General features: G+C 31.3%; 1 protein-coding gene across 1 annotated transcript in view; it reads right to left on the reverse strand.

The window, feature by feature from the left end:
* Nucleotides 1-2,500: 2,500 nt before the first annotated feature.
* Nucleotides 2,501-17,388, reverse strand: part of LOC132741796 (uncharacterized) — a 41,978-nt gene continuing 27,090 nt past the window's right edge. The window contains exons 15-25 of the mRNA XM_060730066.1: nt 15,700-15,773; nt 14,993-15,170; nt 14,245-14,366; nt 13,534-13,719; nt 13,202-13,331; nt 12,132-12,214; nt 11,688-11,761; nt 11,104-11,155; nt 10,624-10,710; nt 9,887-9,978; nt 2,501-2,795 (exon numbers count right to left, since the gene is read on the reverse strand). Coding sequence (XP_060586049.1) covers nt 2,654-2,795; nt 9,887-9,978; nt 10,624-10,710; nt 11,104-11,155; nt 11,688-11,761; nt 12,132-12,214; nt 13,202-13,331; nt 13,534-13,719; nt 14,245-14,366; nt 14,993-15,170; nt 15,700-15,773 — 1,220 coding nt within the window. The 3' untranslated portion in view covers nt 2,501-2,653. The remainder of the gene's footprint in view (nt 2,796-9,886; nt 9,979-10,623; nt 10,711-11,103; nt 11,156-11,687; nt 11,762-12,131; nt 12,215-13,201; nt 13,332-13,533; nt 13,720-14,244; nt 14,367-14,992; nt 15,171-15,699; nt 15,774-17,388) is intronic.

Here is a 17,388-nt window from a genome sequence, read left to right on the forward strand (position 1 = left end):
ATCCCTAACTTTGGCCCGAGTACTGGTTAGAACTCCAGGAAGCAGTCATCAAGAGTAAGTTAATACAAGTTGTAATAACTTGCTCATCCATTTAAGAATAATAGGAAAAATAACAAAGTCAGAAATTCTGCTTAAATTTAGTTTTCCGCTTAACACAGGTTTCCTTAAATGACTAAGTCGGAAATTACGCCTAAGAAATGAGACTCCTAATTGATTAAGTTGGAAATTACGCCTAAGAAATGAGAATTAGTGGAATTTTTCGCCTAAGACTACATTTATCATTTTTCACCTAAGCTCTAGGCGGAATCTGTTTGAGATTTTAGGCGGAAATTTCAGAAACTTAGGCGGACTTTGCTAGAAATTCCATCTCCGCCTTAACCTAGCAGGAAAATGTAGATTTTCAGAAAATTTTAGACGGAATCCGCCTTATATATTATACTTTTTCGTACGGGTGCTTACTGCTGTGATTCAGAGGCGAACTACAAAAACTACCACCAAACACACACACAGGTTGAGAATCATCAACAAGAAAAACAAAGCATATTTATTTTTGACTTAAAATCATCAAAAACAACATAGCATAATTTGTCTTCATGTATTCCTTTTCAGTGATCAACTTTATTGGTACAGACTTGTAACCGTCTCAAAAATGAATAAAACAAACTTTTTCAAAACATTCACTTTATTCTTTATAAGTTCCATAATATAGTATAAACTTAACAAATAGACATCACAAATAAATTATATTATCGAAATAGTATTATCACAGTTAATGTAAAGATATAAAATAAACAATAAATCACAGTAGGGGTATACCAAAGGAGGATAACACATTATAAAGCAATATGGTTCTTTGTATTATCACAATATTACATCAGTAAACATATAATAAGGCAAACAGAGTTACTTATAATTTTGGAAAAGTGTTAAGATACATGTATATGTTATAACTTAAAACAATTTTACTGTCTCTGAAATCTTAAATAGATCTATTGGTTCTTTATTTCAATTACCCGGTACTTTTTCTTTTTTTTTCTTTCATTTTCAGATGAAATAAATGGCCATAATGTCAGGCTTTCAGTCTGCTTATTAACAAATAGTATTAAGTCACAACATATTATAGAGTGCAAATAAAAAGAAAAATCATATTGTGCAAAAATGTAGGGTCCTTGGACGATATCAAAATACTTTGCGAAAATAATGTTTTTTTGTTGTTTTTTTTTCTTTTTTTTAGTTAAACACTACATTATTATTGTCAACATACAATATAATTAATGTAAATGATAAACATACATTTTGAACATGTTTCAAAATACATTGTATTCTTTATCCTTTAGCAAGTAATAAACTTTCAAAATTAAATACATGTAGGTAACATCGTATTTTCAAAGCTGAAAATGCAGTCACTTTTCAACAAACAAATGCAAAATATTTTGAATAAATGCTTAAATAGCGTATAATTAAAATGATTTAATATGAAAACATTTTGAAAATACTGGTTTATAGTGTACATAATACATTTAATACTGGATTAAATACCCTTTTAACATTAACAGAATGAAAACATCTCTGCTATGAATAAAGCTCCGAGTACATGTATAATGATCATTGCATGGTATTACCTGATATTTAAATGGAGGCACTTATTTTATGCTTGATTGTTTGATTTTGTAGGAAGCTAAAAGCTTATAGATACACTGTCGAATCCATTCCTGGAACAAACCAGTACTGAGCAATGAGTGTAACGTTTTTCAGCTTGCCCCTAAGTGTTTGAACTAACGGAATGTGATCCTTAGATTACTAGTGACGTGTTACCAATTCAGGCATGCCACCATTTTTTGCTCGATTTATGATGAAACAATATCTAGCAACTTGTATTTATCACTAGCTAGAATTATTTTAATATATCAGCCTTATAAGTACAGATGTGCTTCACCACCTGCTGGAACAGAAAATGATTTACCTTTGCCACCAGTTTAGTACAATGTATGTGCCACTGGCCAGCTGAACATGTGCAGACTGACTTAAAGTTTTATACTTTTTGTATTTTAATAATGAAATCTCTTAAACTTTGGACTATTAAATTCAAAGCTTGGCAAATTCATTTACCAATCTGTACACAAGGTTAAAGTGGATAAGCATGTACACAAGGTTAAAGTGGATAAGCATGTACACAAGGTTAAAGTGGATAACCAATACAGAAAATATATAACTGATATAAATGCTATACAGGAACTATAATATGTTTTCATTCTATGGTTGTATCTCAAAAAGGTTTTAAGTAAGAGTGCCTCTATCATTACATACAAATGAAGATTTATAAAGATACAGCCTTACAAAACTTTTTGTAAAGTAATGGGGGTTTTCACATTTCTTAATTATTTTTCTTCTTAAATGTTGTTTTACTAATCCTGAAGGCACATAGCTTTGATGTTTATGCTTAAATTTTGAATGCCTCATGGTTGCTGTATTAATGCATCTCACTGAAACTTTTTTGTGCTCATAAATTTTTGTTTTAAGCTAAAACAATAGTAATCTCTGTATCACAACAGTTATCAATAGAGAACTAGTGTTCTGTCTTAGATAATCACACGGCAAATTTCAATCCACCACTTCATCTACTGTAACTGGAATCCTACAAGGGACAGTAATCTCATGCGGTCACTGCAGGAGTGAAGCGCGGTGTTATCCCTCGAGCCGATGCGCGGGAACCCATAGACTTCCGGCCTGTAGGTGACGTAAGCCGGACCTGAACTACCGAAGATTCCAGAACTTTTAACGCTTTCCTTGATTCTCTGTAAAGATATATCGAGATTTAATACCAAGGCATTTAAAGAACTATAATTAAATTGTTTGTGATAAACGTAAAAATATAAATTTCTGTAAGATAAAAATTTAAACAGTTTAATACAAAGATATTGAATAATTTAAGAAAAAAATCTTGGAAATAACCTGTGTATTCATAAAAATTATGCAGTCATGAGTAAAACTGTATCAAATCTATTCACTAAAATGTTAATATTCCAGTTTTACAGGGAAAATAAATTGATTAATGAAATAAAGAGCCCCGATTATGCAGGCAAATAAAAGCCCAAAGGCAGTAGTAATATACAAATCAGATTTTTTTGCAGCAATAGTTAAACTTGAACTGTAGTTAAAATATTTTTGCGATCATTAGAAAATTTGATTTCCAATCAGTTAATCTTTGTAACAGTTTAGTACATTCATAAAGAATTTGTCTATCACAGTTGCATATGTAACTGAAAAATCAGTGAATTGCAAGATGTAACAAAAAGTTTACTTGACCTGTATTTTGATAATAGAAAAATTTACAAGGCAGTATACCAAATTTAATTCCAATAGTCTCGGCAATAGATGAAGTCTCTCTTAGGTTTTTTTTAAGAAAAAATATGCCTATGATGGGCATATATCTCTATCATTAGTATCAGTGGATTGTATCCAATATAGATATCTATATCTTCATTATGCAATCATATTCTAATTCTTTCAAACTAAATATGGAAAATATTAATAAAGATGTTCAAAGTAACCAATTGTTTAATTACAAATTTGCAGTTTAGGTTCAGACAGGCTGAACATATTGTGGTTTCCTAAAGATAATTAATTTGACAGTAATAGTTAATTCAAATTGAATAGGTTTCATTCTTAAATTATAACATAATGGTTGTTCAATAATCTGGAATAAAATTAGTAAAAGTATTATACATGATCATACAGTTACATAATACTATTTCTACTATTTGACACATTATGTTAGTTTAGACAGGTTAACAGTGAAATAGAAAGCATTTTAAAAATAACATTTGAGCCGCGTCACGACAAAACCAAAATAATGGGTTTGCGACCAGCATGGATCCAGACCATGGATCCGCGCAGTCTGATCAGGATCCATGCTGTTCGCTTACCAACTCTATTACAAGTAGAGAAACTGATAGCGAACAGCATGGATCCTGATCAGACTGCACGGATGAGCAGGCTGGTCTGGATCAATGCTGGTCGCAAACGCACTATGTTGGTTTTGTCATGACGCGGCTCATTTATATTTGTTATATCATGATGACACATCATAGCTTATATGTGCAGATATGAAGTCCTGAAATATAAACATGTGACACTCAGCAGCAATAAAAATGGCAGGTGTCCGCCACCAGAATAGAGCCAGCGCAGCATGTGATTTGGTTCAGACTGAACAGATTCAAAGTAAATTTGATGCTTAGTGTGGAAAAGGATGACATTAATACTGTAAAATCAAAATAATTGGCATTAGTAAATTAAAAAAAGAACTATTTCTTTGTATTCATTGTAAAAATTAATAAAACATAAGTTTTTTCAAAAATATCTATCAAAAAGATGCATATAGGTGTGACCCCGAAATGGTCTTAGATAAGTTGATTATTGCCAAGAGGTTTCTACAACACCTACATTCTTGGCTATACCCCTGGTCATTCCATCTATTATCTACTTTTATCCTTAGGGTAATATTATCAGTCAGTCAAACTTATATATTAAATGTGGTTATTATGGTGTTGTTGTTGATGCTGTTTTAGGTAATAATAATAAATATGATCAATATTTTCATAATGATGATAATGAAGATGATGATGATGATGATAATAATAATAATGATGATGATGATAATAATAATGATGATGGTGATAATGATGGTGATGATGAATATAATGATGATGAATAAATGTGATGCAATTATCTATTTGGTTGTGTCTTTAAGTAAAAGGTCAAGCAGGAATAAAGCTGTTTAAGTACATGTTTCCATTAAAGTGTACATGTACTAAGTGCTTTCTACATCACATAATTGTGTCTTTCATAATATCAGGTAAAAAAAGAAGAAATCCTAATAAAGGTGTGCAATAAGTACATGTATACATGTGTTATACTTAAATATAGTATCTTTTTCAAGCTCAACATGACTGTAAATTCCTGTCAATAAATCCTTCAAAAAAGTGCCAAAGTTCTCTTACAAGTTACTTAAATTCCCCCATTACACCAAGTCACTTTTAGTGAAAACACTGTATTTTTTTTTCAAGATTCAAAATCTGTTCAGGCTTTGATCACTTTCACTTTAATTTTGAGTGCATTACTAGTTGATACTGCACTGTTTGAAACTAGGATGTGCAGTGATTTTAATATTATATGATCTGTATATCTGAATGAGTAATAACAATAAGATGACAACATTATCTTGTATCAAAAACTGTCTTCCTTAATATCCTATAGAAGCAGTATAATTTTAAACATTTCATTAAATACAAAACTGCTAATACTAACTTGAACTGCCACTATCATGGCGTGAATACCCCCGCATACCACTTTGTCAGAATCAACAGTGGCCATTTAGAGCTCAAGGACAACCTCCCTGCCAAATCTGAGGTTACTAAGCCAGTGCATTGCTAAGTTATGTATTATACATGCTTCAAATGTAAAAATGTCAAAATCAATACACTGCGGACAGGCATTCTTTAGCAATTGAGAAGAAAAGCTTTTTTTTGTCAAGGTCCCTGTGACCTTGACCTTTGACCCAGTGACCTCAAAATCAATAGGGGTCACCTTATGGTCATGATCAACATCCATGCCAAATATGAAGACTGTGGGTCAAAGGAATCTTAAGTTAATGGGTGGACAATCTTTTTGAAGTCAAAGTCCCTGTGACCTTGACCTTTGATCCAGTGACCTCAAAATCAAAAGGGGTCATCTACTAATCATGACTAACCTCCATTCAAAATATGAAGACTGTGGGTCAAAGGAATCTAAAGTTATTGGACAGACAAGCTTTTTATGGTCAAGGCCCCCATGACCTTGACCTTTGACCTGGTGACCTCAAAGTCAATAGGGGTCATCTACTAATCATGACTAACCTCCATGCCAAATATGAAGACTGTGGGTCAAAGCAATCTTAAGTTATTGGGCAGACAAGCTTTTTTAGTCAAAGCCCCTGTGACCTTGACCTTTGACCCAGTGACCTCAAAATCAATAGGGGTAATCTACTAATCATGACTAACCTCCATGCCAAATATGAAGACTGTGGGTCAAAGGAATCTTAAGTTATTGAGCGGACAAGCTTTTTGAAGTCACGGCCCCTGTGACCTTGACCTTTGACCTGGTGACCTCAAAGCCAATAGGCGTCATCTTCTAATCATGACTAACCTCCATGCCAAATATGAAGACTGTGGGTCAAAGGAATCTTAAGTTATTGAGCGGGACAAGCTTTTTGAAGTCACGGCCTCTGTGACCTTGACCTTTGACCTGGTGACCTCAAAATCAATAGGGGTCATTTACTAATCATGACTTACCTCCATGCCAAATATAAAGACTGAAGGTCAAAGGAATCTTAAGTTATTGGGCGGACAAGCTTTTTGAAGTCAAGGCCCCTGTGACCTTGACCTTTGACCTGGTGACCTCAAAATCAATAGGGGTCATCTACTAATCATGACTAACCTCCATGCCAAATATGAAGACTAAGGGTCAAAGGAATCTTAAGTTATTGGGCGGACAAGAAAAAACCGACGGACGGACGGCCGGACAGCCGGACGGACGGACGGACGGACAACCTGATTCCAGTATACCCCCCTTACAACTTTGTTGTGCGGGGGTATAAATACAAGGTTAGTTTTTGCTCTATTTTTTTAAAGTGCTCATTAATTTATTTTTTACAGTGATTTTTAGAGTGATAAGTCTATGTTGAGCTGAAAGTATTTGATATAATAAAAGTTTACACTTTGCTTGTAAGGTATGAGGTAGTTTGGGAAGTGATGAAGGTAGGGTAATATGCTGTGTCTCCTGACAGGTGCTCTCACACACGTGCAGCCTAGAATAAATACAGGTAACATGCATCCAGATACAGGTATCAAACATTCCCCATACACATCTACAAACATCATTTCTCTAATACAAGAATATGTTTACTTTGTTTTTTGTTTTGATTTATTAAAAGTTAAATTACCAGGTCAATAAATCACTGCTAGCAATCAACCATTTAAAAGTTATTAGCATTTTCTATTTCCATTTACAAATTACGAAATTTACGATTTTAACCAAAGCTTTTCAGTGGTTGAGTGGAATCTGATATTAAGTATCATTTAAAAGTAAGAAATGCTCATTCATTATCCTGTACAGGCTGTTTAATAAAGTTTTTACCTGCATTTCATATGAAAGGCTTTACAACTATGACTTAATTATAAAGGTTTGTAAATGTGTATGAAGTAGTCTAGAATGGTATGTACAGGTAAACATGCTCTATTATTTGGGATTTCACACTCAAACCTTTGTTAGATCTCTCAATTGCAACCTTTAACCATACAATACCAAACATTAATTAAAAAATTCAACATTTAATCACAGCAGAGGATTTCACTGTAAGTCCACACTTATTTATATAAATTATGCTACTTAAAAGAGGCACATATGGTAAAATGATATTGATGCATTTCACCCCATGCTTAGAAATTTTGAGTGATGGCAATTACAATGTATATCTTATGTAATATGAATTTCCTTATAAAAATGGTTAGGGATCTTTAAAAATCAAGTTTGATACAAATAATTTTGATCATTTTGAGAGAAGTCAATGAAAAAACGAAACAAACAAAAAACTTGTTACAGACAGTGATGATCAAGAAACTGGAATACTTTTACATTCAAATCAAATCCTAGTGCTGTAAAAAATTTCACTTCTAACCATTGATGAAATAAGTGTGGACCTTGCTATCTGTGTCTCCAAAATGATAAAAAAATCTTTAGGTCAATATCTAAATGGCAAAAATAGGAAAGCTGAATAAACCTTTCATGAAAACCTTTAAAAGATTATCATAAAATGCATACTGCAGTACAAGTCACTGAGAGTAGCGCTGCAACATTAAACTGACTATACCCAACCAAGATAACAAATTTTGATAATGATGAAATAAAGTCTTGAATGCCAACATTATCATATACCTTATCTGCTGATTCAACATTACACTGTTTGGTAACTCATTAAGTATAGGACATAAGATGCCACTTTGGTAGCAACAAAGATAGACAGGACACATGTTTTCATAAGAACTTCTCATATTGTTAATAGACTGCAGTAGAACCAGTATTTTTTAGATAGGAGGAAATATGAGAATAAAAGAAAGTTCATCTTATTTGAGATCATTACATTATTAAATAAATCACTGTTAATACAGAATTTGTTTAAACTATCATCCCAGAAAAAGACAGAAAGCATTAATTTTCTAAATATAGAAATATGGTGAATGTATACTGACAGTGTGTAAAAAGAAATTTTACATCAATAAATGATGAAACAATTAAAGAAATAGGTCGGCAGATGATATATATAGATTATTATTGACAGAGAAATGAATTTTGTGTTTCATAGGGAGACTTTTACCTTTTTCAAAGACGTTCTTTTATATACAAAATTAACAGTTACATTTATTTGATAACTAATAAGTTTATCACTATAATCTTTTTATTCCCTAGTATTTTATAAAATAATCCTGAATTAATAAAGAAGTTACCACTAATAAAAAGGCCTTGACCAGGTCTTGCAATAAATCATAGTTTTCAATAGATGCTAAAACAAAATTATAAAATATTTTCAAACGACAAATCTTTAGAGTATATACAGACATAAAAGTGTTTAAATTAAATCAAGTAATATCAAGTGGTAAAAAACTGAATAATATATACATATAGTAAGTAATATTTTGTTTCACCCTTATACCACACTACATGTAACCTTATATGGATTAGTCCAACAACATTCATCAATTTAGGGAAAATTTCAAAATATGTTCTGAGTCAGTATATATTTTAAAATGTTCCCTCAATTGATGAATATCAGTATTACTGACCAAATATCAAACACTGTGCAGACCATGACAAGATATCACAGATGTGCAGGCCTTATCTTGCTCTTCACTGGTCTGTCGCCACCAGGGAGGGTTAGGGTTATTTGATTCTATTTCAAAATGTTCCATTAAAAATACATGTTATGTGAAATCATACAACTAATTAATTGAATAAATATTAAACAAACTATTCTCCATGAAGAAAAGTAAACAAGAACTAGAAATTGTTTCTTTTTCCAAACTGAAAATAAAATTTCACGTCAACTGAAATAAATTTCTTATTAATTATGTCACACTGGTGGAAAAAAAAGTTAGGCACACTCCGGGAATGATAACAAATTCTGTGACAATGTTAGCCTATTACCATGGTCAGGTTACAACAAAAGGCAAAAAAACAAACAACAACCAAAAACTTGATTTAAAATTCAAAATATTAACACAACAGATTACAAAGTTGCTACAGGTTTTATGTATCATAAAGTTATCCACTCATATAAATAATCCCCCTATCCTAGGTTACGTCTTGTCCATTCTATTCTATGGAACCAACCAAAAGACTGATATAATTTTTACATACAAAATACATAATAATTCAATTTTGTGGTGTTCATCATAGGGTTTGTTACCAAAGAGAACAATATTTGTAGCATAAAATTCACTGAACTTTTTAAATTGTTTACTATTTACACTGGTACATGTATTCCTAGCAGCTAGGGATGATTTGTCTATGTTATCATTATAAAAGTACATCTGCACTTTAACATTGTCTAACTATATTGTTGCATGCTCAATTTTATCATATTGATATTGAAATTCCTCATTTTTTTTTTTTTAATAGGCTGCGTTCTGAACTCAAGGAGGGACATCTCAATAACACTGATACAGATGAATAAAAGATTTTATGCTCTCTAATTTAATACATGTGCAAAATAAATTAACCAAAAATATAAAAATCATGTAGCAACTTTGATACCTCAACAGTAAGGTGTAAAGAAGTAGATATAAGATTTTACCTGGCCAGGGCACCTTCCACTTTGTCCCTCTCTCTGAGGGCTCTCAAAACCCTCTTATCTGCAAGTTTTAGCACTGTGAATGTTCTTGCAATCTGTAAAACAAATATATCATTAAAATAGTTTAATTAGATTGAAGATGTACTATGCTCAAGTTTGATAATAGAAAATATTAATAATTGCTACAAAGTCTCTTTGTAAATATAAAATAAACATGTTTGACTTCACAAAAAGTAGATATGTCATGTTTAAAATTCTACAAAATATATTTGGTCACAAGATGAATAAATGTATATAGTGTCAATAATAAAACTGGCAGTTTTTTAAGAAAAGACTAACTTTACTTGACCTCTTTTATTCAGGGATGAGCATAGTATATCTTTAACATATGATAAGATGATCCTTTTACATTTGTATTTTGATCATTTGAAAGAGACAATCTTATTTCTTTCTACATAGACTTTTATCTCGTCACTTATTAGAAATCATATATGAATTTGCATTTACCACAGTATTTGAAAAATACCATTTAATGTAAATTTCTGAGAAAGGTAAGGAGAAATTTATAGCAGTGTAAATAAAAGAAAAACAACAAAAAAGGAAAAAAGGAAATAAGACAACATAAGAAGAACATAATAAAAGACAACATGATAAAAATTGAGAAGGAATGAATAGACAAGAAAAAGAGATAAGAATAATAGAATAAAGAAATGGGGAGAGGATAGAAATTGTCATGTTACCATCAGGCGGACATATTCACTGGCATCAAGTTCTAACATCTCCAACAATAGTCGTATAATCTTCTCATTCTTCATCTCCAATGTCCCCTGAAAATAAGAATTTTCCCAAACTTTATTATTGTTGTATTAAAGAAAATCACCCTTCAGAGAAAGAACTTACCTGTTCCCCTGCAAGCTTTATTGCTGAAGATATTTTCATCTTTGATAATTTTAATAATTATATCAACCTTAAAATTTCCCAATAAGAAAAACAGTTTGATAGTTTTTCTATGTTAAAAACAATAACAAAAACAAAAACAAAAAACAAAAAATAAAAAAAAAAAAAAAAAAAAATCATTTCCTTTGTAATTGTTGTGTATATTAATGAATTACTAAATCAATTCATTAAATTTAATATTAGAATATCTCCTATTGTAATATGGTCTATAAACAACTACTGTATGTTTAATATTGTCAATAAAAGACTATTATTTTACTCACCACAGAAATGACTGCCTGAGCTCTGATATCCTCATCCGTGTCCTCTAATCTCCTGAAATATGGAATATACTACATGTGTAAAAAAAATTTTTTGCTCATTATTTTATAACATCTGTTTTGTTTGTAAAATGCATTTCCTGTTCTAAAATCATTTTCTAAAATTTATTTACTTAATTTTGAAGATGAATGCTTCAGGTTGAATGTTTTGATTGAATGATTGACATTAAGCATATAATTTGTATGAGCACATTTGCATTAAATTTTCATGTGGACAACAGAGAGAAAAATCTGAAAGTAAAGGTTTTAATAGAGGAAATATTGTTAGCACAGAAATGCACAAAAACTACTGCTAAATTTAAAACAATTGTTTTCAGTCCTATGCTAACTCCCAACACTTAACAAAATAGTCATGTTTGTACTAAATCATTCTTTACAATATATATTGCATGATTCTAAATCTGTTGATGTCAAAATGTTACATCACTTATCCTATAAAATAGACCAGGAAGTATATTAAAGATTAACTATCTTATACAAGTAATAAACAAAGTTGCTTCAAAGCAAATTGAGAATGTATAACTTACTTTTCAATTCGTTCACATGCCTTTCCAAACATTCCTAATGCAGCGAGAGCCTTGGCTGCAGATACTCTCACATCCTGTAATATAAAATAACATTGTCACATTTGTTATAATGTACAAAATTTTTATAAAAACTTTATTATGATATATTAACTATTTTTTGACTCACTTATTTCATGTTAACATTTATATGCCTCACAACTAACTCAATGCAAACCTTTAGCACCAACAGTGCTTAGATTAAAATCAGGTGTGTGATTTCTACAGCTACTTTTGTGTGATAAACTTGGAAAATTCAAGGTAGTTGGTTTACATGTATTTTGATGGATGGACAGAAAGACAAACAGGGATATAACACACTCCTAAACAAGTTCCATCAGGAAGCCAGGAAGCAAAAAAATGAATTCTGGCATCAGATAGGTCTAACTAACATCTTATTCAACTTACCTTATTAGGATCATCCCATAGTTTCCTTTCTAGAATATGATAAATCTTCTCCTCTTCACCTCTCTTACAAACATTATCCTTACCTAAAATATATTTCATTATGTGATCATCATTTTTAACTAAAGGAATAATTACAACTTAAAATAAAGAAAGAATGAAGTTTTTTTAACTAAGAAAGACTTGAAATTTAGAAAAAGTAATCTAAACAAAATATCAGCATTATTTTATATTTGGAACATACATTTTTGTCTTTGATTGGCAGGGCATAACCTTAATTAATCATGCTTTTATATTATGATCATATTATGATCGTATGGTTCAAACAATTTCAGATCAAGTATGTCATGGTGTAATTAAAGTAGAAACGTCATATTTGGTCTTTTACCAGATATGTCATAGTCAAATCACATCAAGGTTACATGATATCATAGTCATTGAGTCATGTTGGCATCAAGTCATAGATTTCATGTCATAGTTATGTAATGTTCAAAAATTATGTTATGGTTATATCATGTCATAGACATTTAATCATGCCATATAAATATCATGGTTTAAATATGTCATGTTATCATGGTACAAAGATCATGATTATCATGCCTTTTCCCAGTGTCACCATGGATCAGGTTACCAGGCCCATTCCCATGTCAAATATGCTTATTTTTTCCCAATCTTCACAAAAATAATACCAATCCAAATGAAATTCTTGACATCCAAACTGACAAATTTGCTGGAGTTCTTTCCAGTATGGTATCAAAGAGATGTTTCCACACATTTCAATGTCAAATTTTAATGTACATGGATTTTTTTATGCTTTGAATGATATTTGCATAGGTTGGAATAAACAATAATGCACAATTCAAAATACACATGTACTATGCCAAAAGGGCATGAAAGAGGTTTTTAATGGTACCAAATATTTTCTCCAATTACACAATTTTACAACACAAAATTTTCCAAACTGGACTAGGTTCTTTTTCCCAAAATGACTTGGAATAGGCCTGATTACATCATGTCAAAGTTCAGATCTGTTTCACTAAATTTATAAATATACAAATATATTAAAATATTACCAAGAACAATGAGTAGATCAGCAGCTAGGGCCCTATATTTCCATACTGGAGACTTCTGGAACAATGTCAACAAGTGCTGAACAACATCCCAACTTGTACAGTTCAACTGCTTCACCAACACTTCTAAAGCCTATCAAACCAAAAACACAAAATACATGTTTATTTAATATTGATGCAATTCTGTTTTGGAAAATTGAAAATTTTAGGAACAAATTACTTCTAGAATGTTCTAAAAAGCAAATGGTTAAATATTCTAGCTGTAAAGTTAAACATTAAATATCATAATGTAGCAAATGGTCACAAAGACAACAACTACCCAAGTTTTTATTTACCTTTGCCTTTATATGCGTATCAGTACTGTGTTCCAGGGATCTTAGAAGCTTGAATTTAGCATTCTCATCCATGACACAGAGTTTGCCTAGCAACACAGCTGCATCAAATGCTATAGAGTCATCAGGGTCGGGGTTGCAACAAAAATGACTCAAAACTTTCACCAACTCTGGAAATGTTGGGATTTTCTGTAAAATAACAAAAGTGATTATAAAATAGGAACACTTTCTTTAAACTATAAAACTGAAAGTTAATCTACATTTATATTGATATCAAAAACTAGAATTATTTAATAACAAAATGGAAAAAAAAAATATTTCTGGCTTTTAAAGTAAATGATAACATTTTCGCATTAAATATTTTAATCAACATTTGTTTATGATGAGAATCTACCTAAAAGCAAATTATTGATGAAAATGCACTTGCTTAAAACTGGCAATCTTTTATCTATAGACTTTTCACCAATAAATATTATCCAGTTTTATCTAAAGATCGTTTAGAGTGTTAGTTATAAGTTGCACAGCCAACCACTTTCAAGGTCATGTAAAAACTTTGCAAATTCAAGGTGTTCTATTCAGGTGCCCACTAATGACTCAACCAATACACAGAACAGAACCTCCAGTAGTTACTAGCAAGATAAAATCACAGAAATGACCAGTCATTTACACCCAAAATGCATTGCATTAAACATGCAAAAATGAAAGAGAAATTACCTTGTTAACATACTGAACATTTTTTCCATCTATCATGTTCAGAATAAGGTCTTGACGTATCTCTGCGTTGCCAATGACGATATACTTTAACACCACTTGTAACACATCTTCATCCCAGCATCCTGTAATATAAAACATAATACAGAAATTTAATGTATGGGGAGATTTTTTTTACTAACAACAGAAAAAAATGCTTATAGGTGCCACACAGCATAATCAACTGCTATGACAGAAGTAAAGAGAAAATGGCTGTTTGCATAGGAATATTGATATAAATTGTAGTTTAATATGTTTTTGGGTTTTTTTATGATTAGTTCCAATGTCTGCTAGTACATTTTTCTTATTAAGAAACAAAATGACAGTGGTCTTCAGAGTAAATATGGGCTGAAACAGGAAAGATGAATTTGGCTAACCTCCAGTGTTACAAACATAAAGCAACACCAGGGGTCAAAACTATCTCACCTGCTGGAGCTATGAGATGCATGGACTACAGTAATTCAAAACCCATTAAGTCAATTCTTAAAATCATGCAGGGATAAACTGTGGCTGCAATTCTGAAGCCTCAACTCTTAAAGGCAACTCCTCAGCCACAAGGGGGTCAGAGTAAAATTATGAATAAAGAGAAGGTTCATATGAAGAATTATCTGACCAGAATGCTATAAAATAAACTTTTTCAAGTATAGAATAACAAGTTTTTGTTTTTTTTATAAATATTGGATTTATTTTCATCTTATTATCCTCTATTTACCTAATAGAATGAGTGACTTTGCAGCTTCATATTTCACTCTAGAATCTTCATCTACCCTCAGCCTCTCCTTGAGAGCAAAGAACACCATAGCATCACCACATCGTAGTAGACCAAGATGTTTAGCTGCATCTCTTCTTTCCTCCGCTCTTTTAGAAACCAACGATACATGCACTATTGTCTGAAACAGCAAGTACAGAAACTGATACATCTTAACTTTTAAGATAAAATCTCTTAAAATTTGCATAGCCTTTCTTTCCTGTCAAAGTCTTCTTTCTTAAGAAAATGTCTATAAAACAATGAATATTCTGAGTTACAAGTTTCCGGAAGTTTCCTTCAAGGAACATTCTCTATTTTATGAGAATACTGTTACTTTTTTCTACAAAAATGATTAACAGACAAACAGGTAAGTCAATATTTAACTGGCACAGTCAACCAAATTAACTTCAAATACTTTACTTTTACCATGTTTTCATATGCCAAAAGAGTTTAAACATTGGTATTGTAATTTAATAGAATAAGACATTTCCTAAAAAATATTCTATAGCGAAAAAAAAATGAAGGCTGTTGGCAATACTGCTCAGTATATAATGTATTTAATCAACATTGTCGCTAAAACACACCCCAGGGGTTTGAACATGCAAACTTGAGATGACTATCAAATATTTAATTTCTTTGCAGCAATTTGGCAAGGCACACTAGTCATTTACCTTCACTCGTTCCCACTTCAGTCCACCATATTCCTTACCACGGCTGTTTGGCTTCAATCTGGACCATGTGCTCGCTGTAATATAAAAAAGATTCTCGGATTATGTATCCCCATCTTTTCAACTCTTGTATTATATTTCAAACATAACATCAGTATTGTGACAGGTCATTTCCTATAAAAATCATTGTATCACTAAAATATATATTCTATGTCGAAAAATATTATAATATAATCCAAAACGGAAATTCAGATTCACTACTAAAAAGAATTAGATAATAACCTTTTTCTAATATAAACTGAAATCTAAAAAGGGAAAGTTAGTCTAAGGAGTAGAAAAAAAGACCTTTAATCAATGAAAACGAAAAAATGACCAGTTAAAAAAAATTATCAATTAACAGTAAACAAATGATTATCAATTAACATAATTAATAATAAATAATAACATAATCACCCTTTTTCAATTGGAAATAAAGTTATTGTCATTAAGTGATAAGGTTTTTATTTTAAAAAAATATCACTATACATGTTCTTAGGAGATGGTCTTTTGCTTAAAATTATGGTTATTTTTTAGAGACGTTCTTTAAAAAAACAGATTTGATAGTGTATTTAAATCCTCTATAAAGAAATAAAACAGATGTAAAGTATCAATATATCAAGTAAAACCTGAAGTAAGAAGATTAATAAGAAATAAAAACAGGCATTTTCATAGCACAAATAAGCTGCACATTTTGTCAATAAAACAAAACAATATATCTTAGAAAAGAACCAAAGCAAAACATTTCTGGACTTTTATAACAAAAAATATCTAGCAAACAGTGTACATAGGAAAGCATTCACAACTACAGTATAGGTATAACATGACAATTCAAGCATATTTGTCAATACATGATAACCACAGCACATCTATACATGTAATACATAAAAAAATCAATAACAAATATATGTATACTCATATAGAACAAGAGCGATCAGTAATCACATGTGTCGCCTCATGATGGCCAATTTCATGTTGGGACAAATTTTGTGACAGACGGACAGACAGACGGACAGTGCACAACTAGACTTGGTACTGATCATTCCTGTAAAGTTTGGATAAAATTGCACCAGTAGTTTATGAGGAGTAGTCCGGACAAGCTTTTGCGTATCTGGCAAAACACAGAAAAAAACACCTTTTTATCAAAGGGCCATAACTCGGCCAAAAATCATTCAACCGGAAAACCGTGCAATATGCGCAAGGACTTGAGCTACAGATCAATCTTGTAAAGTTTCATTGAAATTGCATTAGTGGTATAAGAGAATTAGTCCGGACAAACTTTAAAATTAAAAATTAATAAAGGGCCATAACTCAAACAAAAATCATTGAACCGGAAAATGCTTACAATATGCACAACTAGACTTGGTACTGATCATTCCTGTAAAGTTTGCATGAAATTGCACCAGTAGTTTATCAGGAGTAGTCCGGACAAGCTTTTGTGTATCTGGCAACACACAGAAAAAGAAACGTTTTTATCAAAGGGCCATAACCCGGCCAAAAATCATTCAACCGGAAAACCCGTGCAATATGCGCAAGGACTTGAGCTACAGATCAATCCTGTGAAGTTTCATTGAAATTGCATTAGTGGTATAAGAGAAGTAGTCCGGACAAACTTTAAAATTAAAAATTATTAAAGGGCCATAACTCTGACAAAAA

The sequence above is a fragment of the Ruditapes philippinarum genome, unplaced genomic scaffold (assembly GCF_026571515.1).
Source record: "Ruditapes philippinarum isolate M1 unplaced genomic scaffold, ASM2657151v2 ctg4767_1_1_1_1, whole genome shotgun sequence".
Taxonomy (NCBI): Eukaryota; Metazoa; Mollusca; class Bivalvia; order Venerida; family Veneridae; genus Ruditapes; species Ruditapes philippinarum.